At 42.1% G+C, this 23,499-nt stretch overlaps 1 protein-coding gene across 1 annotated transcript in view; it reads right to left on the bottom strand.

The window, feature by feature from the left end:
• Window positions 1–701: 701 nt before the first annotated feature.
• RAD50 (RAD50 double strand break repair protein) overlaps window positions 702–23,499 on the bottom strand; it is a 99,964-nt gene continuing 77,166 nt past the window's right edge. Inside the window, exons 22-26 of the mRNA XM_030212157.1 lie at window positions 21,121–21,345; window positions 11,967–12,052; window positions 10,771–10,913; window positions 7,541–7,674; window positions 702–1,725 (exon numbers count right to left, since the gene is read on the bottom strand). Of these exons, the coding sequence (XP_030068017.1) occupies window positions 1,539–1,725; window positions 7,541–7,674; window positions 10,771–10,913; window positions 11,967–12,052; window positions 21,121–21,345 (775 nt within the window). The 3' untranslated portion in view covers window positions 702–1,538. The remainder of the gene's footprint in view (window positions 1,726–7,540; window positions 7,675–10,770; window positions 10,914–11,966; window positions 12,053–21,120; window positions 21,346–23,499) is intronic.

The raw sequence follows: 23,499 nt of genomic DNA, 5'->3' as shown, positions 1-23,499 counted from the left end.
TTTGGGCTACGATTCCCTCCCATGTGTGCTAATTGAGTCGTTGTCACATACCCCCTATGGATACATCGGTATGCACATTCTCTCAATCGAGCATCTGATACCAACAGTGGTATGCGCGCCACTGTCCTCGAAATATCCCAAGAAGTACCAGACACTTTTTAGCATGGCTTAGTAGAAGGATCCCAATTCCACAAAGTCTGGGTTTCTTTTTCACTGTTCGCCAAAGAAGATACTTTTGCCACTCTTCTTGTATTCATCCTATTTTGTTTGGCAATTAATCATTATATCAGAAGCAAAAGTGCCGGAGAAACATTGCACTTGAAATCTGGAAATTAAATTGGCTGGTTGACTTGGTGACAACTTGTGATATGGTGAATAGTTACACTGATCTCTCATGAGGGATTTTGTCAAATGCTTTCCGAAAATCTGGATACACTATATAAACTGGCTCCCCTTATCTACGTATTTATTCATTCTTTCAGAAAATTCTAAAACAGTGGTAAGGCATGACTTTCCTTTGCTAACGGTTAGAGCCGAGGACTGAAAAACAGGGGAGTCTGGTTCAAATCCCACTTCAGTTCCTTGTGATCTTGAGCAAGACACTTTACCCCCCTTCCCCCCATTGCCTTAGGTACAAACTGAGATTGTGAGCCCTACAGGGACAGGAAAATGCCTACTGTAACTGCATGTACACTACTTTGATAGCTTTCAGGCAAATCGATGTTGGCTCTTTCCCATTAAACCATGTCTCTCCGTATGTCCAGTAATTCTGTTCTAATTGCTTCTACAGTGTTGTCTGATACAGGTGTCAGGCTCTCACTGGTCCACAGTTTTCTGATCACCTCTGTGCTTTATTGAACAGGTTTCAAGCCTTGCACTAAATAATGCATGTTAATGGCATAGTATGCATGTTAGCTGTTACTAAAAAAAGCCCTTTTGTTGGATATACATATTTAGAACCTGCGTATCATTTCATATTAACTTCTGATCTCATAAATGACTTCCTATACCATTTTGGTTACTTCTAACCTATCTCTATCCTTTCTGAGAAACGGCCTCAAGAGCTGAACACAGGTCTCACCGGTGACCTTTACAATTCTACCATCACTTCCTTCTTTTCAACTTGCTATACTGTTCCCTATGCATCCCGATATCCCTCTGGCTCTTGCTGTTCACAACTCACAAGTACCCACACACACTACAATCTAGAGAAAGGGTTTTCAGTTTTATTATGTATGTTATGCTTTTTTGTAATGTATAATATTTTTGAGATAAACTTTGTTGGTTCTCTCTCTGGGGAAAAAAGACAGTCCACAAGTACAAAAAATATTAGCAAGCTGTATCAGGTTATTGTTACAGCATCAAAGTCAAGCAGCACAACCTACATCAGAAACAGAAAATCCAGACACCAATTGTCTAGGAAACTTTTTATTTTAAAGACACAGATAGAAAAACAAAGCTTTGTGTAAACTCTGGCAACAGACGCCCTCCTGTCTCTGGAGTTTGTCAGCGCTTCTGCACCTCCAGATCCCGGGGCATTAATGAACGTACGAGTCGAGAGAGCTAACACTACATTTTACAATCTCTGAGCACTGGTCAATATTCTTCCTGATCCTGTAGAAACTCTCCACGTACTCTGAACGGCCCAGCAACTCCACAAAGTCTTCATCGTGTGTTATGATAAGAAGCTGGAAGTTGCGTTGCTGTGAACGGCTCTTTATTATCCTGCGGAACAAAGGGCCCAGCGTTAAAACTCAGCATTTCATCTTCTGCTTTACACTCTAATTACAGTAGCTTGATTTTATCAAAAAAGGGTCTTGGTACAATTACAATTCAGCATTTTAGAAAACATGCACATTCCCACCCTCTAGGCTGAATAGCCAGTCAGTGCAATTAACACTAATGTGTGTGAAAGCTTCTAAAGAGAACAAAAGTTAAAGCGGTAAACTGATTAACTGTAGCAGAATGAGTGGAGGGGTTTGAACTCATATTTTTTTTTTTGTTACATTTGTACCCCGCGCTTTCCCACTCATGGCAGGCTCAATGCGGCTTACATGGGGCAATGGAGGGTTAAATGACTTGCCCAGTGTCACAAGGAGCTGCCTGTGCCTGAAGTGGGAATTGAACTCAGTTCCTCAGTTCCCCAGGACCAAAGTCCACCACCCTAACCACTAGGCCACTCCACATCAGAGGAGTTTTTCTAACTTTCAACTATTGTAGAACATTTTCTCTAGCTCACTGGGTGACTAATTCGTAACTCAAGTCCTCAAGAGCTGCAAACATGTTTGGTTTTCAGGCTATCCAAAATGAATATGAATGAGATATTTGCATACAGTGGAGGCAGGGAATATAAATCTCTTGCCTCCATATTTAAAACAGTAAACAGCCTATGACAATCCCCAAAACACAAACCAGCCTTGCCAATCACAACTAACCAGCAATAATTTTGCCACATACTTTGCCAACAAAATGAAAGGTCTCCATCAAGACTACCGATAGTCCCATCAAAGATCCCACCAGCTAATGAAGAGAACACTCCTTCTTCCTCACCATCTGGGACTCATTCAACCAGGTCACAGAGGAAGTTCTTGAAAAAAATCCTGAAAGGCCTATGGCCTACAACCTGCCCTCTTGATCTCTACCCAGCAAAGATAGTAAAATGAGCACGCAAAGGCCTCATTGAAAGAACCACAAAAACTGTTAACACCTCTCTTGAGGAAGGGCAGTTGCTAACAACACTAAAAAGAGTTGCGGTTGGCCCCTACTGAAAAAGCTCACTCAACCAGTACAAGCTTGAACACTACCGACCAGTCTCTAACATTCCTTTCCTAGCAAAACTTATAGAAAAGACCGTCTGCATTCAACTCAATGACTGGCAAATTGAAAGTAATTGGCTCAACCCATGTCAATCTGGCTTCAGGCCTGGGTATGATGTGACACCCGCCAGCGAGACTTCTCAAGAGTAGCCCCCATGCCCTGGAATTTACTCCCAGAGGGGCTATATATAACTCGAGACTATCTCTCCTACTATCACCTCCCCTATCTGTCATATCCTCAACCTCTCTCTTTCCACTGCAACTGTCCCGGACACCTTCAAGCATGCCGTAGTCACACCCCTCCTCAAAAAACCATCACTTGACCTTACCTGTCCCTCCAACTACCGCCCCATTTCCCTCCTACCTTTCCTCTCCAAGCCGTTGCCTCGATTTTCTCTCCTCTCATGCCATCCTCGATCCGTATCAATCAGGCTTTCGCCCCCCTGCACTCGACAGAAATGGCACTATCTAAAGTCTGCAATGACCTACTCCTCGCCAAATCCAAAGGTCACTACTCCATCCTCATCCTCCTCGACCTATCCGCCGCCTTTGACACTGTCAATCATAACTTACTTCTTGACACTCTGTCCTCCTTTGGATTCCAGGGCTCTGTCCTCTCCTGGTTCTCCTCTTATCTCTCCCATCGTACCTTCAGAGTACACTCTCATGGTTCGTCCTCCACCCCTATCCCGCTCTCTGTCGGAGTCCCCCAGGGATCTGTCCTTGGACCCCTCCTTTTTTCAATCTACACCTCTTCCCTGGGCTCCCTGATCTCATCTCATGGCTTCCACTACCATCTTTATGCTGACGACACCCAGCTTTATCTCTCCACACCAGACATCACTGCGGAAACCCAGGCCAAAGTATCGGCCTGCTTATCCGACATTGCTGCATGGATGTCCAATCGCCACCTGAAACTGAACATGGCCAAGACCGAACTTCTTGTCTTCCCACCCAAACCCACTTCTCCTCTCCCTCCACTCTCTATCTCAGTTGATAACACCCTCATCGTCCCCGTCTCATCTGCCCGGAACCTCGGTGTCATCTTCGACTCCTCCCTCTCCTTCTCTGCACATATCCAGCAGATAGCTAAGACCTGTCGCTTCTTCCTCTACAACATTAGCAAAATTCACCCTTTCCTCTCTGAGCACACCACCCAAACTCTCATCCACTCTCTCATTACCTCTCGCCTTGACTACTGCAACCTACTCCTCACTGGCCTCCCACTTAGCCATCTATCCCCCCTTCAGTCCATTCAGAACTCGGCTGCATGTCTTATCTTCCACCTGGACCGATATACTCATATCACCCCTCTCCTCAAGTCACTTCACTGGCTTCCGATCAGGTACCGCATTCAATTCAAGCTTCTGCTACTAACCTACAAATGTACTCGATCTGCTGCCCCTCCTTACCTCTCAACCCTCATCTCCCCTTACGTTCCTACCCGTAACCTCCGCTCTCAAGACAAATCCCTCCTTTCAGTACCCTTCTCCACCACCGCCAACTCCAGACTCCGCCCTTTCTGCCTCGCCTCACCTCATGCGTGGAACAAACTCCCTGAGCCCATACGCCAAGCCCCCTTCCTGCCCATCTTCAAATCACTGCTCAAAGCCCACCTCTTCAACGTCGCCTTCGGCACCTAACCACCAAACCTCTACTCAGAAATCTAGACTACACCAACTTGACATTTTGTCCTTTAGATTGTAAGCTCCTCTGAGCAGGGACCGTCCTTCTTTGTTAAATTGTACAGCGCTGCGTAACCCTAGTAGCGCTCTAGAAATGTTAAGTAGTAGTAGTAGTAGTAGTATCTCTACTTCAGGAAGCAGGTAAAAGCCTGGCTCATCTCCCAAGCCTTTAATACATAGGGTGACTGACTATACACCCATTCTGCACCTGGACTAGCTTCCTACATAAACTGTAACTTTTAGACTAGTTCCTTATCTCTTGCTTAACTATACAAAGAAATTGCCTTGATTTTAGCTAACCATCAAAGTATCCCAACTGACTCTGTACCATGCATTTTGTTCCCATCATATATCTGCTCTTGGTCCCTCAGCTATATGGTAAGCCGTATTGCAGAAAATCATTAGCATCATAGCAATGTTATCTGAATGTTCTAATTGTGTGCTTATTAGATATTTCATTACTATTATGCTTATATCGTATTATATCTCTGTTACTTGAATTTCAGAGCTGTTAAATATGTATATTTTTGATACTGTTTCATGATAGTTCGACTTTAGGTTTCAATTTGCTGTTTTTAAGTTAACTTCATGTATTGTATATTTATGTTTATATTTTTTCATTTTATTATTGATATGTTGTTAACAAAATTATAAGTTTGATGTTAAACTTTACCTACTGTACACTGCCTTTGGTAAATCTCTTCATAAAGGCGGTTAATAAATCCCAATAAATAAAATAAATATATTGTATATCCTGAAAACCTGACCACTTTTGCATTAAGGCATTACAAAGGATTGAATTACAATGGGTACCTGTGCACTAAGAGCCTAGCTTCTGGAACTCACTCCCACGAGAACTAAAGTCAATTTCAGCTATGTTGGCTTTTCATAAGAGTCTTAAACATATTTGTTCAAGCAGGCTTTTGATGAGTAAATTTGACATTTTTAAGATGGTACCAACATTTTAATGTTATGTTTGATTGTTTTATGTTACACTGTCGAGTAATGTATGTTTTATTATAGTTTCAGATACAGCAGAATATAAATTTATAAACAAGGAACTTAGGGTTATTTTACTAAGGTGCACCAACAGATTTAACGCGCGTTAATCGTTAGCACACGCTAAATGCTAAGAAGCCCATTTTATTCCCATGGGTGTCTTAGCATTTAGCATGAGCTAAATCTGTTAGTGCACCTCAGGAAAAGAAGCCCTTAGTGATGCTTTAAGCAAACCCTAGGAAGAGAGTATACGTGGAGGGGCATAATCCAATGGGGCATCCAAGTTTTCCTGAGGGCGTCCTTGCAAGATGTCCCAGCGAAGGGGCGGGGAAACCCGTATTATCGAAACAAGATGGGCGTCCATCTTTCGTTTCAATAATACGGTCGGGGACGCCCAAATCTCAACATTTAGGTCGACCTTAGAGATAGTCATCCCCGGTTTTCACCAATAATGGAAACCGAGGATGTCCATCTCAGAAACGACCAAATGCAAGCCATTTGGTCGTAGGAGGAGACAGCATTCGTAGTGCACTGGTCCCCCTGACATGCCAGGACACCAACCGCGTACCCTAGGGGGCACTGCAGTGGACTTCAGAAATTGCTCTCAGGTGCATAGCTGCCTTAACTTGGGTGCTGAGCCCCCCAAAACCCACTCCCCACAACTGTACACCACTACCATAGCCCTAAGGGGTGAAGGGGGGCACCTACATGTGGGTACAGTGGAATTGTGGTGGGTTTTAAAGGGCTCACATTTACCACCACAAGTGTAACAGATGGGGGGTGTATGGGCCTGGGTCCGCCTGCCTGAAGTGCACTGCACCCACTAAAACTACTCCAGGGACCTGCATACTGCTGTCAGGGAGCTGGGTATGACATTTGAGGCTGGCAAAAAATATTTTTAAAGTTTTTTTTTTAGGGTGGGAGGGGGTTAGTGACCACTGGGGGAGTAAGAGGAGGTCATCCATGATTCCTTCTGGTGGTCATCTGGTCAATTCGGGCACCTTTTTGAGTCTTGGTCACAAGAAAAAATGGACCAAGTAAAGTCGGCCAAGTGCTTGTCAGGGACGCCCTTCTTTTTTTCCATTATCGGTCGAGGACGCCCATGTGTTAGGCACGCCCCAGTCCCGCCTTCGCTATGCTTCCGACATGCCCCGGGAACTTTGGTTGTCCCTGCGATGGAAAGCAGTTGACGACGCCCAAAATCGGCTTTCGATTATGGCAATTTGGCCGACCCTGTGAGAAGGATGCCCATCTTGCGATTTGTGTCGAAAGATGGGCACCCTTCTCTTTTGAAAATAAGCCTGCTAATGAGCTAAAAACATGCCTCACTCTCATTAATCCCCCCCTTTTACAAAGCCAAGCGGTAATGCCGACACCGCCCATTCAATGGGCGATGTCAGCATTACCGCTTGACTTTGTAAAGGGGGGGGGGGGGAGTAAAATTGTTTTGCCACACAGACTGTTGTTTATCAAGTATTAGTTTAACCTCTGAATATAGAGAGTCGATTTTTTAAGGAATTCTCCTCTCACTGTAACCAATGGGACATTCTTTCCCTCTTTTATTCTAACTAATAAGCAGTTTATTTATTTATTTACATTGATTCTAGTACTTCCCAAGCAAACTACAGCCAACCATTCTGGGCAAAATTTTGTTACCATCTGATTATCAATAGAAATCAAACAAAATAAAACATGGAAAAGAAAATAAGATGATACCTTTTTTATTGGACCTAACTTAATACATTTCTTGATTAGCTTTCGAAGGTTGCCCTTCTTCGTCAGATCGGAAATAAGCAAATGTGTTAGCAGATAGTATATATATAAGAGAAACATCAAAGCATTACTTTGACAGTATGACAGAGTGGGAGGGTGGGGGTATGCATGGGGACTTGGTTACTATCTGAGAATGAATTGAGGACAGTTGCTTTAATATTTTCATCAAACTAAACAATCATCGCATACAAAACTCCTGAACCTTCAACTCAAGACAGCCCTTTAGGCTAACAAAAGAAGAAGTGGAATAGCCCAAATGTTACTTACTCAACTAAAGCATGTGCGAGTGATTCAATGTTTTCTCTGTCGAGGTTTGTGGTGGGTTCATCCAGGGCAAGGATACCACAGTTGAGACAGAAAGTCTCTGCAAGGGCGAGTCGGATAATCAGGGAGGCCAGCACCTACAAACAGAGTAGAATCAAGCAGCGGAAACACAAATAGGGGTGCTGAGAATGTAGAATTTCACCATTATAGTATTTCATTTCATGCATATAGGGCTAGATTCTATAGAGGGTGCCTGAAAATTCCACACGAAAAAAAAAAATACGACTAGGCAAATTCTGTAAAGTATACTTAAATTTAATAGACTAGGCTTAAATTTCCATGCGGTACATAGAATGCTGAGCGCCTCTCCACATTTAGTCACGGCCACTTACGCCATGTTTTACTTGGCATAAATCCCAATGCCTAAATTAGGCACAAAGCTGATGTATTCTGTACAAAGTGCATAGATTTTATAAACGCCCACACCTTCTTTTCAACTATGTGACTTAATAATTTAGGCGCACCATATTACAGAATATGGTTAGTGAGTTGTGTGCATAAATCTTAATCAATGCTAATTAGTGCTGATAATTGGTTAACATCCAATTAAAAGCGCTGATTAGCTAGCCAGCCAATTAAGTTACGTGCACTGTTATAGAATATGCTTCAATTTCCGTGCAGATAAAGCAACATGTATAGAATCCAGGAGATATCGTCTGTGTTAAACCTTTTGGCACTGAAGGCACAGGAACCTGTAAACTATCGTGTGTGTGTGTATGTGTGTCCTTCCAGAGATTGTAAAAGTCAAATTTCTCTCCAGGTATAGTAGTCTGAAAACCTAAGTTTCCAATAGTCTCTCAAATTAAGACAGCAGTAAAAAAAAAAAAAAAAGCACTTAAGTGTACATGGTTTCCTTCTTTTTACAAAATCTTCTTGTGGTCTCTATTTTTTTTTTAAATACCAAAGTGATAGTTTTGAAAAGCAAAGTCTCTACTCACAATACACATACTACAAGGCTAGCAGCAATGCAAAGCACTTCATGCTGTCCTACCAACATTTCCTAACCTGGCATTGGAGGAACCACCTCTAAAGATAAAAAGTGTTATGGTCCCAAATTCCTTTCAGTTCTTGTACTCTGTTTAGATAATTCACAAGACTACTAATTAGCGACAACTGTGATGGCGGTTTAAGTGACGTGACCTTGACTAAGAATTCACACAGGCCTCCTGAACAGCTTACAGTCCCCGAGAGGCTAACCAAATTCTTTCAGTTTGGCTTCAGTGCCGAAACTGCCCCGAAATCCGGATTTGCCCATTTTTTCAGTTTCGGCCAGAAATGTATTTATTTAAAAAATTAATATATCACCTAAAACCTAATAAAATTGAAACAGAACAGGACAAACATAATCATACAGATATCACAGCTATATGCAAGTGCATTTTTGGCTGAAACAGAAACTCCCCACCCCCAGCACCCACAACCACTCTGTGCCACCATAAGCCCGTCCCCCTAGCCCAACCTCCCCGCCCCCGGCAAAAACTTATTCTCCTGTGCTGCCCACCAATTCTGTCTGTAGGCTCTCCCCAGCCTTATTCTTTGAAAAGCCCTGGTTGTCTAGTGGCCTTTTTGGGGCAGGAGCGACCCCGAGTTACTCCTACCCCTGTTGGCTCTGCAGTCAAAATGGCTGCTGTGACTTCCCACAGTATTTATTTATTTATATTTTGCTCACACCTTTTTCAGTAGTAGCGCAAAGTGAGTTACATTCTGGTACGCTGGATATTTCTCCGTCCCAGGAGGGCTCACAATCTAAGTTTGTACCTGACGCAATGGAGGGTTAAGTGACTTGCCCAAGATTACAAGGAGCAGCAGTGGGATTTGAACCGGCCACCTCTGGATTGCAAGACTGGTGCTCTAACCACTAGGCCACTCCTTCACAGTAGCCTTGTGAGCCTGCAGTGGGAGGTCACAGCAGCCTTTTTGAGATTGGAACCGACATGGGCAGGAGTGACTAGTGATTGCTCTTTCCCATGCTGGTTCCAATCTCAAAATGGCCACTGTGGGGCTGTCGCAGGAAGTTGTGGCAGCCATTTTGACTAGGAAGCTGGCGGCAACAGGAGTGACTCGGGATTGCTCTTGCCCTAAAGAGGTCACTAGACAGACCACCAGAGCTTTTCGAAGGTAGGCTCAGGGGGAGGTGGGGATGTCTATGGTAGGGTGTGTGGAGATGGTGGGTGGCCTAGAGGAAGCAGGTTTTCAGCCGGGGAGGGAGGCTGGACCTGAGGGGAGGATGGGCTTGTGGAGGCTGTGGCAGTTTCAGCTCTGGCTAAAACTGAGCAGTGAATTTTGGCTGGAATCAAAAGCTCCAGTTTTAGTCGCCTTCTACAGTCCCCAATGATCTAACTGTATGTGACCTACAGAATAAATGTTCTATACAGTGAAGTGCAAAATTAAATGACTAATAACAAATTATGAAGCAGCATTTATTATTTGGTTTGACGCACTCAGAACAGATATTATTCATATTTAAGGAAGGATACTATGACTCTCGCTGAATGTAAATGAAATCTGAATTTTCCTGAGATAACACAACATGTAACCGTACTCTGTAGGTGTCAGATTAGAGCCTGTAAAAACTAGTGACCTACTTTAGCATCTAAGCTAGTTCTTTGCAGCCTCTACCTTTCTCTACACTTTTTGGGAGTTTCCTGATTAATCATATATGGAAGCATAGCTTCTATCTGTACTTCAAAGAGATTTGTTTTTCAAAGGTGCTGGGCTAACTTAGTGGTACTAGAAGGAAAGCAATTCTCACATGGGGAGAGGTGGGTTGTTCTGCTCTGCTCTGCTCATATCTGTGTGGGCAGAATATTTACGCTACCAAAAATGAAAGTTTCTGTTCCTTCTTTGGAATAGCTCAGGAGCATATTTCTTAGATCTGTTCTGCAAGATTATTACCCGTCTATGAGTACTGCGTGCATTTTAAGCTTTGTGTTTCATCAGAAAGGGAAATTTATCTTTTACAGGCTAAGCAATCATTGTGAAAGAATAACTAATTTTTTTACTATTGCTTCCGGGGGTAGAGGGAAGAAGCAAAACGGCACAGATGTAAGGGTTGGGAGAGGGGAGGCTCCGATTTTTTTCAGTGTTCAAATTGCATTCAAAAATCACACAAAAGGCTCTACAAACAACAGAGAAAAGAACAGTGAAGTGACTTCAAACACAGAATCAATTACCTTTTGTCCAGCGCTGCACCTCCCCCTCATGTCCAAGGCAGCACCGCCCTTTATCATTACCACCCGGTAGTTGTACGTCCTTCTCTTATCTGCGGCCGACACGTTCTCATCAGCATCAGAACGGATTTCTATATATTCAATATCTAATAAAAGGGTGGGGGGATCAGTAACTCGAAACATGCTGCCTCCATTGAAATACTTTTCTTTGAGAGCACCGTTAGTTCAAGAAGTGTGTGGAAGAATTGATATTTTCCGTTTTATGGGGCACCACCGTACAATAAAGCCAGATCCTGCTCAGAGGTTTAACAAATGCCAAAGTCAAAGGAAGGAGATATGACCGCATTTAGGGCCCCTTTTACTAAGCCGTGTAGGCCCCGAATGCATGCCAAATTGGAGTTACTGCCCAGTTACCGCGTGGCCCTTACGATAATTTCAATTTTGGCGCGTGTCCACTACGTGCGTCTGAAAAATATTTTTTACTTTCTGGCGTACGTAATGGCCAAGTGGCATTTGACGCACCTAGGTCATTACTGCCCAGATTCTTTACTGCTAGGCCTATGGCTGGTGGTAAGGTCTCAGACACAAAATGGACGTGCGGCAATTTTGATTTTGCCGCACATCCATTTTCGGCAAAAAAAAAAGGCCTTTTTTTTACAGGTGCGCTAAAAACTGCATCGGCACGTGCCCAAAACCCGCGCCTACACTACCACAAGCCATTTTTCAGCTTGCCTTTGTAAAAAGGGCTCCTGAGGTTTCTGTTCCCAAGAACACTAATGGAGGCTCCCATGAATAAAAAAATGTTAAATCAGCTGGAGGAATGATGGAAGAGAAGCTGTTTAGAACAGAACTCCCTCTTCCCTTAGAGGGGAGGGGGATTATTTTTATTAAAGCTTTCCTCCAGTGTAATCAGTGTTTCAGATTTATCACTTAAAATATTCAGGTATTTTCAATGAGAAAAGACCACTAGGGACAAACAGGAGCAACACAGTTACTTTTTAATTTTATTTTCATTACCATTTTAAGATTAATTAACGAGGGAGGGCAGTTAAAAAAAATCCCCAAACAGAATTTTAATTATCAAACACACATGATTACATATCAAGTACAGCCTCCAAGAACAAGCTTTACTTATAATTATTAAGGGATACAATGTCACAAAAATGGAAAGTGAGTGATGGAAAAGCAGCCTCCTGTACCTTGTCCTCTGTAAGTACTTCTCCAAAGATCACGGATAATTTTGTTGATCTCTTCCATTTTCATGCTATGAAATTTCATTATGGCTCTAAAAGGGGGGAAAAATAGTTATCTTATATTTAGACCAATATAATGATATTATATTAAAAATCAGCACTAGAAAATCACCGCTGAATGGGTAACTTCTCTTTCCCCAGACCGTCTTGATACTATCCAGTTGGTGCTGGAGCAGTTGGGAGTTACCTGGCTAGTGGTGATTTGCATTAAACTGGGTAACTACACACATAAATGTCAGGACAGCAAAAAGGCTGTCAACTTTTATTCGGGTAGTTATCCAGTACTGGTCTGAAGATCACTGATATTAGGCTAAGTACTGGTGGTTGCTCAATCCCCAAATATTTAGCGCGGGTATCCAGGGAAACCTGGTGCTGAAATAAAATGCCTATAGCAGCCAGTATCTAAAAAAACCCCATTGATCAGCACTGGCTAAATATCACTCTGTTATTTTACTTTTAATGTAATAACTACATGCACTAAAATGGACCTAGGAGTGGCCTAGTGGTTAGAGCACTGGTCTTGACATCCAGAGGTGGCTGGTTCAAATCTCACTGCTGCTCCTTATGGTCTTGGGCAAGTCAGTTAACCCTTCATTGCCTCAGGTACAAAATTAGATTGTGAGCCGCCCAGGGACAGAGGAATACCCAGTGTACCTGAATGTAACTCACCTTGAGCTACTACTGAAAAAGGTGTGAGCAAAATCCAAATAAATTTTAATTTTGGAGGCACTCTGATCCAAGATCCCCTAGGTTCGGTCACCCCCAAGCCAGGGAGACCCTTGGAGCACAGAGCCCCCCACCCCTCAATGGCCCAGGAACATTTACCTGGACCAGGGGAAGCATCCTCCAAGGCTCCTCTTCTGCTATATTGGAAAATGGAGGACCCTGGTAAGTATTCCTGGACCAATGGGAGAGGGGGAAAGTATCTGAGGCTCTCTGCTCCACAATTCTTCCTGTGTTGGGAGGCCCCAACTGTGGGACCTTTACTGATTGCAAAGCGCCATGAAGCGGTATATCAAATTATCAAAATAAATAAAGATTCAGTGCTAATACGGGAGTAAAAAACTGCAGTGACCTTTACTGCAGTTTGCAGCATCACAGTCATAGCTTACTGCAAATCCACATCCCACTCCCTAGCTAACAGGAGATTCTGTAGATGAAGCGGATCATAGAACACATACTTGTTCCCGTGAAAGGAAAACGTCTTCCAGCAAATGTTTACAAGGGAACGTCAAGAAAAAAGTTGTGCCTAATCGACCATGTTTTGTGTAAGTTGTAAAAAAGGGATTTCCACTTCTGCTCTGTGACCCTTGGCACAAACACACCCACAAAACAAGGAATTCCTATTCTTAAAGAAACATTTAAAAGACCAAGGTGGAGAATCTATAAATTGGTGCTGACATTTAGGCACTCTTATGCCATGCGCTTAGCGCCAAAATTCCGTTATAGAATACTAACGTAAGTTGGCATCGGTGCACCTAAAGTTAGGCGCCAACAGTTACACCAAGTCAACGGCAGTCATAACTGTTGGCACCTAACTGTGCCCTGAAGTGCGCCATGCATGTCTGAGACACGCCCATAACCTGCCCATACTCCGCCCATGTTTACACGGCTCTTGCAATTAAGCACTAAGCTATTTTTGTATGTATGTTATCAAATAGCACCTAGCACTTAGGCACGCAAAGTGCTATTCTAATGCATGATAATTAGGTGTACCATTAATATTATGATAACGTTATATTATCTCTCTGGTATTTGAATACCAGTACTGTTAAATGTGTTTATTTTAGATACTGTTTCACGGTAGTTCTATTATTAAATTTCAATTTATTGTTTTCAAGTTTACTTCATTTATTGTATTTATGTTTATTCTTGGTTATTTTACTATTGTTATATTGGTAACAAAATTGTAAGTTTTATGTAAACTGTACCTGCTGTATACCGCCTTGGGTGAATCTCTTCATAAAGGTGATTAATAAATCCCAATAAATATTAGTCTATAATTTAAGTGCACAATTGGTGCCTGTTTTTATGTATAGATTTATAGAATTGCCCTTCAAGCTTTTTCTGAGGAAGGTAATGGAATGGTTAGACAGCAAGAAAAGACAGCCAGAGGTGCACAAATAGGAAGGGAGGGGCATTGGAGGTGGGGTGGAGAAGAGACTTGAAAGGGTAGGGCCAAATAACATCCCATGAATTTTGTTGCATCATGTTGCAGGTATACTTGAAATAGAATGGACAAAAAGTGCATATTAAAAATATCATTGGCATCTCACTACATGCAACAACTGTGAATAGGAAAGAGTAAGATTTAAGAATACAGTGGCCCTTTTACTAAGCCGCATAAGCGTCTACATACGCCCAACACGCGTCAAAATGGAGTTACCGCATGGCTGTTGCAGTAATTTCATTTTTGGCGAGCATCTGATATGCACAGCTGAAAAATAATTTTTATTTTCTGCCGTGCGTATCGGACGTGCGCTAAGTGGCATTTGGCATGCTTTAAGTCATTACCGCATGAGACTTTACCACTAGGTCAATGGCTGGTGGTAAGGTCTCAAAATGGACGTGCGGCAATTTTGATTTTGCTGCAAGTCCATTCAGGCGCGCTGAAAAATGGATTGCCAAGTGCCCAAAACCTGCGCCTACACTACTGCAAGTCATTTTTCAGCGCACCTTAGTAAAAGGACCTCATAATGATGCATTCTCGGTCCTTGTTGCAAGCTAAATATGTGAAACTATTACTTGAAAAAAGCTACATGCAAGTCCAACAATATTATAGTAAATGAAGCACTCAACAGATGCAAAGTGAAAAATCAGAAATTTAAAAAAAGAAAAAAGAAAAAATGTTACAAAGGTAAACACAATTTAAATGCAATTTACATGTTTCTTATCTGACGGCTTTTTTTAAACCTCAAAAAGCTGGGACTTTACTTCACACCAAGGACTTCCTGCTGAAGACATGCTGGTTGACCAGCAAGAGAGAGAGAGAGAGATGAGTCAGACAGTAAACCCATTTCTATTAATTGACAGATTAATGGATAACAGCAGATACTATCAGTGCAATTTTTACATCATTTTTACCATAACGTTTAAGCACTGTAGTAGGAGGAAGCTGGTAACGGGTCTGCAAAAGTTTTCCTAACACGTATTATCAAACTGGCTAACAAATACATTAGGCTGAAGAATTAATTATTTGATCTGCCTTTTCAGCAACATGAACAAAGTTTTCTTTTGTTGCCTTTTCTCACACCAGTGTAAACCAGCAGTTGGAACTGAGATGTAAAGGTCGGTGCATCTCAATTTTCACCTGTATTTTAGAACAATGCGCCGGGTGCATGCAGCATAAACATCCATTTTAGAATAAATTGTACAGAATATAGATGTTTAGAAAGCTGGCATGTATTCAGTTATGCTTCCAACATTGCAAAGATAAAAGGTTATGTTCCTCACACTGTCACAGTGACCTGTTAACCTTGGTGATTTGGCATTTGGGAGCCAAAAACCACTAAGGGATTAAGGGGGCAACCCCCCCCCCCCTTGATCCTCCCAGTGAAGTGCTGCCCAATAACATATGAACTGAACTATTTAGAAGGAATGGTTCCACGGAATCTTAGCGGAGATTGGGTGGTGACGCTGGTAATTGGGAAACAAAATGGGTGCTGGGCAGACTTCTATGGTCTATGTCCTGATTGTGACTGAATAGATAGGGATGGGCTGGAGTGTAAATTTTAAGGGGCTTCAACGTTAGCTCCAGAACGTTTAGTACAAGAAGAGTGCTGGATAGACTTCTACAGTCTGTGCCCTGAGAAAGGCAGGGACAAATCAAACTCGGGTTTCCATATAAAGCATCACATACCATGTAAAATGAGTTTATCTTGTTGGGCAGACTGGATGGACCGTATAGGTCTTTATCTGCTGTCATTTACTATGTTATTCTTTGGGGTTCTACATGGAATGTTGCCACTAATTGGGATTCCAGAATCTTGTGACTCTTTAGGATTCCAGAATCTTCAGAACTTTTAGTACAAGAACAGTGTTGGGCAGACTTCTACGGTCTGTGCCCTGAGAATGGCAAGGACAAATCAAACTCGGGCATACATATAAAGTATTGCATACCATGTAAAATGAGTTTATCTTGTTGGGCAGACTGGATGGACCATACAGGTCTTTATCTGCTGTCATTTACTATATTACTATGTGGTCACAAAGGGGCCCTTTTACAAAGGCACGCTGAAAAATGGCCTGCGGTAGTGTAGATGTGTGTTTTGGGTGCGAGCAGAATACATTTTCAGTGCACTTGTAAAAAATGCCTTTAAAAATTTTTTTTTGCTGAAAATGGATGTGCAGCAAAATTAAAATTGCCATGCGTCCCTTTTGGGTCTGAGACCTTACCGACATCTATTGACCTAGTAGTAAGGTCTCACGCAGTATCTGGGCGGTAATGTAGGCCCATAAAATGCCGATTACCACCCACGCACCAGAAAATAAAAATATTTTCCAGCGCGGGTCAAAAATGAAATTACTACAAGGGCCAGGCTGTAACTCAAAATTGATGCACGCACGTGCATAGGTGCCTACGTGGCTTAGTAAAAGGGCCCCTCAAAGATGACCTTCCAGATCTACCAAATAGGAAGAAATAGCAACTGTCGTGCCTGATCGAACTCCGCAGAGAACACTTGCTGTCCAATGCGCCTAGGTACACAGGCAGACCAAAAGTAAGTCTAAATACGTGGTTATTAAATACGCCCCATCTATATAATAATTGGTAACTCTGCTTCCCTGGATGGCTGGCTGGGTTCATAACAGCATGCTGATGTCAGCTCGCCTCCAGCGTTCCCTTCCCTCTCAGTGTCCCACCCTCGCGGAAAAACAAAATGACATCAGAGGAGGGCGGGACACTGAGAAGAAAGGCAAGGGAAGGCTGGAGGAGACGCGAGCCCATCCTGCCACTGCTGCAACCTGAGGTAAGATGAACGGCTTAAAGGAAGGGCAGCAGGAAGGACAGAGTCACTGGCCATGGGGAGGGGAGAATCACTGGACATGGATGGGATGGGAGGGCAGGGCAGAGGCGAATCACTGGATATGGATGGGATGGAGAATTGCGGGACACGGATGGTAGGGGAGGGCAGAGGAGAATCGCTGGACATGGAGGGGAGGCCAGAATTGCGAGACACGGAGGGGAGGGAAGGGAGGGCTGGGCAGAGGAGAATCGCTGGACATGGATGGGATGGGAGAGGAGGGAAGAATCGCTGGAAATGAAGGGGAGGACAGGAGAACTAGCTTAGACGAGAGCCTTCCTAGGGCCCGTTTCATTTTTCACGATACAGGCTTTGTTGCTCGTCAACAATAATGGGGTTTGTTATTTAATGTGGGTTAAATCAAATTAACATTAGGTAATGTGCATTAATGCAGCTTAGTAAACAGAGCCCTTCATTTGGCACTTATATATCATCTTTTTCCCCTAGAAGGGAAAACTTAAAAGCACAGCCACTGACCATATAGTATAGATTCGAGGGTTCCTGTACAGTTAACACGGTACCTTTCATAAGCAAATATATGTCACCAAGGAACTAGTCAATTTACATAAAAATGCTTCCATTAAACTGCCTCTTTGCTCATTAAAACTGTGATGTTATTTTTTTCCAGATTACTGATAAGTGATGCTAATCTGCTTCTCCTGAAATTACAAGATGGCAGTTTCCTATGCTTTAAAGAGAGAGATAAGTTACCACAAAGACGGGGGCTAGTGCTTTGGAAAACATTGCAAAGGTTCCTCATACTCAGCACTGCTATTTAGGAAACGTGCTAAATCATATGTCCAGTCATCACAAATAAAAAACATCTCAAATGACAACATGGAAAATTTATGCCTATGAAGGTTATTCTTGGGGTCAGTGGTTTCTGGTGTTTCAGTGATAAGTGCCGCAAAATTAAGTCCTCCTTGTACAATTGCGAGAAACCAGAGGCAGGCAATATGAGAGAAAGAGGGAATCTGTACCGCAAGTTTGGGTGGGGTGGGGGGGAGCTGTCTGAGAGGGAGGGATTTCTGCCAAGGTATTATCTGTGAGACAGAAATAAAGGTTAACAAATAAAAACATATATAAGATGATACCATTTTATTGGACTAACATTTCTTGACTCGCTTTCAGGAGCTAACACCCCCCCCTTCTCAATTAAGTACAGGGAGAGAAGGGATCCACTCCTCCCTTGGTTCTCTTGTTTCTCTATCACAGATCCACCCCTGGTCATAGATCCTTTTTCCCCCATCCCTGACCCTCCTCTCCCTTCTTCCTTCTCCTCTCCAATCTTTCCTCCTCCTTGAGATCCCACTCTCATGCTGATCCTCTTTTCTCCTTTTTCTACACTGACCAATAAGATCCCTTTCCCTCACCCAAATAAAATAAAATAACCCCCCTCCACAAAAAAGTATTCAGACACATAAAAAATGACTTGTTAAATTTATTTCCCTCAGGTTCCACTACACCTGTCCAGACCTATGGATTATGTCCCCCTTACCAACAGATGGAGACAGAGACTTAAAGATTCCAATGACATCATCAGTTAACAGGTGGTACAGCCAGGAACATTCCATCTGTTGGTAAGGGAACATAACCCATAGTTCTGGACTGGTCTAGCAGGATGATATAGAAACAGTAATTTACTAGTGCTCCATAATAGCAGTGGTAAGAAGAGCCTGATACCATTAAATCAAAGTAATTTAATGAGTATGCAGTAATGTCTACACTTGCAGCAAAGTGGGTATAAAGTTCCCAATTACAGGATACTAAGCTGTACCATGACAATTCACTTATTCACTGTGGTGGTGTTATGTGCACGTTAAGATGTGACTTCACAGACATCTGAAAATGGTAAATAGCAGAATGTATAAGACCTGAATGGGCTCTCATTATTGGCTCCCGCCACCTCTGAACCAATGATGAGAGCCATAAATAAAACGTCATCTAAAAAAAATCCAAACAGACCCAACTTCTCTACAGAATTTTCATCTGATTTCTTATCTTCCTTATCTCACGAAGCTGCTAAAAAAAGTTCTTAAACATCAGATGGTTTGACACTGGTCCCTCCACAAATAACTTCCATCCGAGACAATAAGGCCTTCAGGAATGACATAGTAGATAAACTGCCTTGATTACCATGTTACTTGACGTAGTCTGTAACTTGGAAGCCAGAAAAGACATTATGCTTGATCTCCATTCAGCCTTTGAAACGGTTGATCATTCTCTCCTGCTACACTGGGACAAGATCTTTTCCCTTGGTGTTTTATTTTCGGCTTCCTTACATTTGGCCCACGCTTTTCTTAGGGCCCTGTTTTCTATGCCGCGCTATATTCTTATGAGCGACTTAGTATTTAGTGCGTGCTAACCATTGGCATGCTCTAAAAATGCTAATGCACCCTTAGTGCTGATTAGTAAACAGGGCCCTTAGGTTTTATAAAAATCCTTCTGTGCTCTACGGAAAATTCCATATTTGGACACTCTGAAGGTCCTTCTATATGCTCTAGAATTAAGTCACCTTGACTACTGCAATTCTTTATTTGTTGGGCTTCCTTTACACACCATCAAGCGTTGTTCAAAATACTTTTGCAAAAATGATTTTAACGCTAAAAGTGTAGAAATGTACAAAAGACTTTTTGTATGTACTACTTATGAATTGTAATTGGCAAAGCAGCAATTAGATGTCTTTTTTCTTGTAATAAATAAGCTTCTATGATAAATTTATGATTGGCTAATGGTGTATCTCTTCCTGTGTTCTTTCAGCCAAATTATTTTATCCAGGGATTAAATGTCTGAAAGTTTAGCCTTGCATCTTGCAGCCTGTCTGATAAGGAGTCACAACAGGAGTGTTTCTCCAAGCAAGGAGAACTTCTCTAAGGCTGAAGTGTATTCCCCTACGAAGGGGCAGGGGTCGGGATTACAAAAGGTCCGACCATGTTTTTCCTCTGTTGGCTTAACAACTTTGGCTTTCGCTATGCAGCAGAATACAATGTAAGTACATATAAGTACATAAGTATTGCTATACCGGGAAGGACCAAAGGTCCGTCAAGCCCAGAATCTTGTTTCCAACAGTGGCCAATCCAGGTCACAAATACCTGGCAAGATCCCAAAAAAGTACAAAACATTCTATACTGCTAATCCCAGAAATACTGGATTTTCCCCAAGTCCATTTAATAATGGTCTATGGACTTTTCCTTTAGGAAGCCATCCAACCCTTTTTTAAACTCCGCTAAGCTAACTGCCTTTACCACATTCTCTGGCAATGAATTCCAGAGTTTAGTTACACATTGAATGAAGATTACACATTGTGCCTTTTATATGAATCTTCCTGCTTATTTGGCCTCTTGTCTTATTTCATATGTTCCTTATTGGTCTCTTGGATCTTTTAGTGCCAATTTACTTGTTTTGCTGCCCATCACTAGACTCAGATTAGACTATTTATTTATTACATTTGTACCCCGCGCTTTCCTGCTCATCACAGGCTCAATGCGGCTTACATAGTAACAAGAGAATACAATCTGTAGTATCATCTGTGTGCAAAGCCTTTTGTTGCATGGCACCTTCTTCATGGAATGCATTACTTACTTGCTAGCTGTGTTGAGATGTCATTTAAGAAATTTAGGTAGATTTTCTTTTTGTTTTTTAGCTGTCATAGTTGGGCCTTAGTTTTCAGATTGGCTGGTCTTCCACCTGAAGGTTCCCCTTCCTTCCTTGTGTGACCTGCACATTGTGTTTCAAATTTTTATGAGAATTTACTGTTGTACTATTCAGCCTTGACTTAATGTGTCTTTTCCTTTGTTTGTTGTATCATTTATGATTCATCTGTGTTGTATTATTTCATGTTTTTGTTTGTCCTGCTTTTTAACTGGAATATTGCACATTGCCATAATGTCCTTGGTAAATGGTGATCAAATGTTATAAATAAAAAAATAAATTTCAAGCAAGGTACACCACAGTTCAATCTCTTGTAAAACTTTCTAAATCTACCAGGTAAAATTCTACTTCAGGCTGATTTTAGATTTCATGGAGTAGCTGTTGTATTAAAAAGGACACGTGGGTAGAGTTGGCACTGTAGTACTTACTGGTCTAGTGTCTTGTAATAAATGTCAAGATCCTTGTTTACTAGTTCCGTTGTTCTCATAACTATCATCATTTCTCTGTATTTCTCCTCTGCATCTTTGTACTGGGGCTCTCGGAGTTCCCTCTTGAATCGAAGAATTTCTTCCTCAAATCCTTTCTGCCGTCCAAGTGCCAAACTGTGGTTTCGCTTCAGATCTTCAATTTTTGTCTCTAGATGCTGGTGCTCCCTGTCATGAAGGGAATAAAATATTCAGTCATCATGCCGACATGCAGAACTTTGAGGACAGAATTACATCCCTAGGTCTTGATGACTTCCTCTAGAAAATAAGAAAACAAACTGATTTTCTGCAAGCTGTTGGTGGTAGAGGCTGTACATAGAGTTTTGAGGATGCAGTCCCTGATTTAACAAAATATTTTAAAAATCAAATGTGCTTTACGTTTATCGTCTGTGAAAACTGAGGGGCAATTTTCAAACTGTCTGCTTTGTGCAAAATCTGTAGGCACCTATTACCCACAGACTCTGCACAAATGTTGAAGTGAAGGCACATGCGTAATTTTCCCTTTGCAAACTGCTATGAATGCTGCGGCAAAACAGTGAATTTTCCAGCATATGAACTGTAAGAATATTTCATGAAGTGTATTTCTCTAGTTTGGCCAGTAGGTGGTGCATATTTTATATTTAAAGCTGCTACAGAGAAATGACTGTCCCTTCTTTAGTTTAACACAGAGAGGAAGTAACCTGCAGTGATGTGGCCAGCTACTTTTAAAAAATGTTGTTCTGGGCTCTGATTGGCCCAGGAGGTCAAATCCAGTCTGGAAATACTGGATTTTTCTCCAGTCTCAGATTGGAAGTAGAGAGAGAATTTTCTGTAACCTGTGAGCAGCAGTATTTCCTTTACTTCCCAGGCACTATCCAGGTAGTGATAAAATGTTTAGATAGTTTTATAAGTGATCCTTATTCAAGTTACTTATTATTTGCCTGTTATTTCCATCTTTTTTTTTTACAGTTCACTGTTCAATATTTTTAATGACAATAAACCTTTTTTAGTTTATTGATTCTGCTTGTCTGGACTGACTAGGAATCCTAGTGGTTTGTGTGTTGGGTCTGTGAGTGCTTTCCAGGGAGTGTGGTCCCAGTAACCTAGAAATCACTGAGGATAACTTGAGAGTGGGAGACTCACCCAGAGGCGGTTCGAATCCAGTAGGTGGGAGGAGGGTGCTAGTGTAGAGTGCATGCCTAGGTGCAGGTGGACCTGAGCTGTGCTGAGGATAGACCCTCTAAGTGGCCACAGGGTTAGCTCAGGCGAGTGGCTAGGCATTTCATGACACATGCAAAGTATCCATACACTTTTGCCTTTGATTTTTAAATGGGTAGAGATTTTATGGGAAATAAAGTACACAGACTTGAAATTACAATTCATGTGCATTATTTTCTGATCCCTTCCAAAACATCCTGATCACTTCCAAAACGTCACCAGAACACCTTCTCCAAACAAGGCTAGAAGTACATGTGTTTTGAAACTCTGCATACATTTGTTTTAGCCAGAATCAAGGGTGGCAATGTTAAGAGAGTTTGGAGCTCATATTCAAAAGAGGAAAAACATCTCAAAAACTGCATAAAGTGGCATTTGGATGTTTTTCTCTAAAAAAAACATCCAAATCTCGATTTTTGAAACTTGAATTTGAGACATTTTTCTCTGTAGTGCGTGAAAATCACAAGGGGGAATGTTGGGGGGCGAGATTTGGGTGTTCCCAAAACTTGGACATTTTTCTGCTATAATGGAACAAAGCAAAAACATTCAGGGCTAAAAGTCAGATGTTATGGTCTTGACCTGTTTAAATCATGCCTACGTCATAAAAAGATGCCTTAAATGACCACTGGAGGGATAAAGGGAAGGGGAAATGGGACTTGATATACTGCCTTTCTGAGGTTTTTGCAACTACATTCAAAGCGGTTTACATATATTCAGGTACTTAATTTTGCACCAGGGGCAATGGAGGGTTAAGTGACTTGCCTAGAGTCACAAGGAGCTGCAGGGGGAATCAAACTCAGTTCCTCAGGATCAAAGTCCACTGTGCTAATCACTAGGTTACTCCTCCACATGAAGTGGTCACTGACCCCCCTCCCAAAGATGTGAAAGAAACAGTACAAACCAGCCTCTACGACAGCCTAAGATGTTATAGTCAGCCCTATTAGAGCAGCAGGAAGGTCCCTGGAGTGACACCTGCAGGAATAAGGGCTATTGTAGTGGTGTACAGTAGGGTTTTGGATGGCTCCCTATATAATATAAAGGAGTGATGGTGAGATGTGTACCTGGGACCTTTTATGTGACGTTCACTGCAGTGCCCCCTAGGGTGCCCCACTGCTCTGCTGGGATGTC

Source organism: Microcaecilia unicolor, chromosome 8 (genome assembly GCF_901765095.1).
Source record: "Microcaecilia unicolor chromosome 8, aMicUni1.1, whole genome shotgun sequence".
NCBI classification, from domain to species: domain Eukaryota; kingdom Metazoa; phylum Chordata; class Amphibia; order Gymnophiona; family Siphonopidae; genus Microcaecilia; species Microcaecilia unicolor.
The sequence above is the reverse complement of the archived record's forward strand: the minus strand, read 5'-3'. Positions and strand labels throughout refer to the sequence as shown.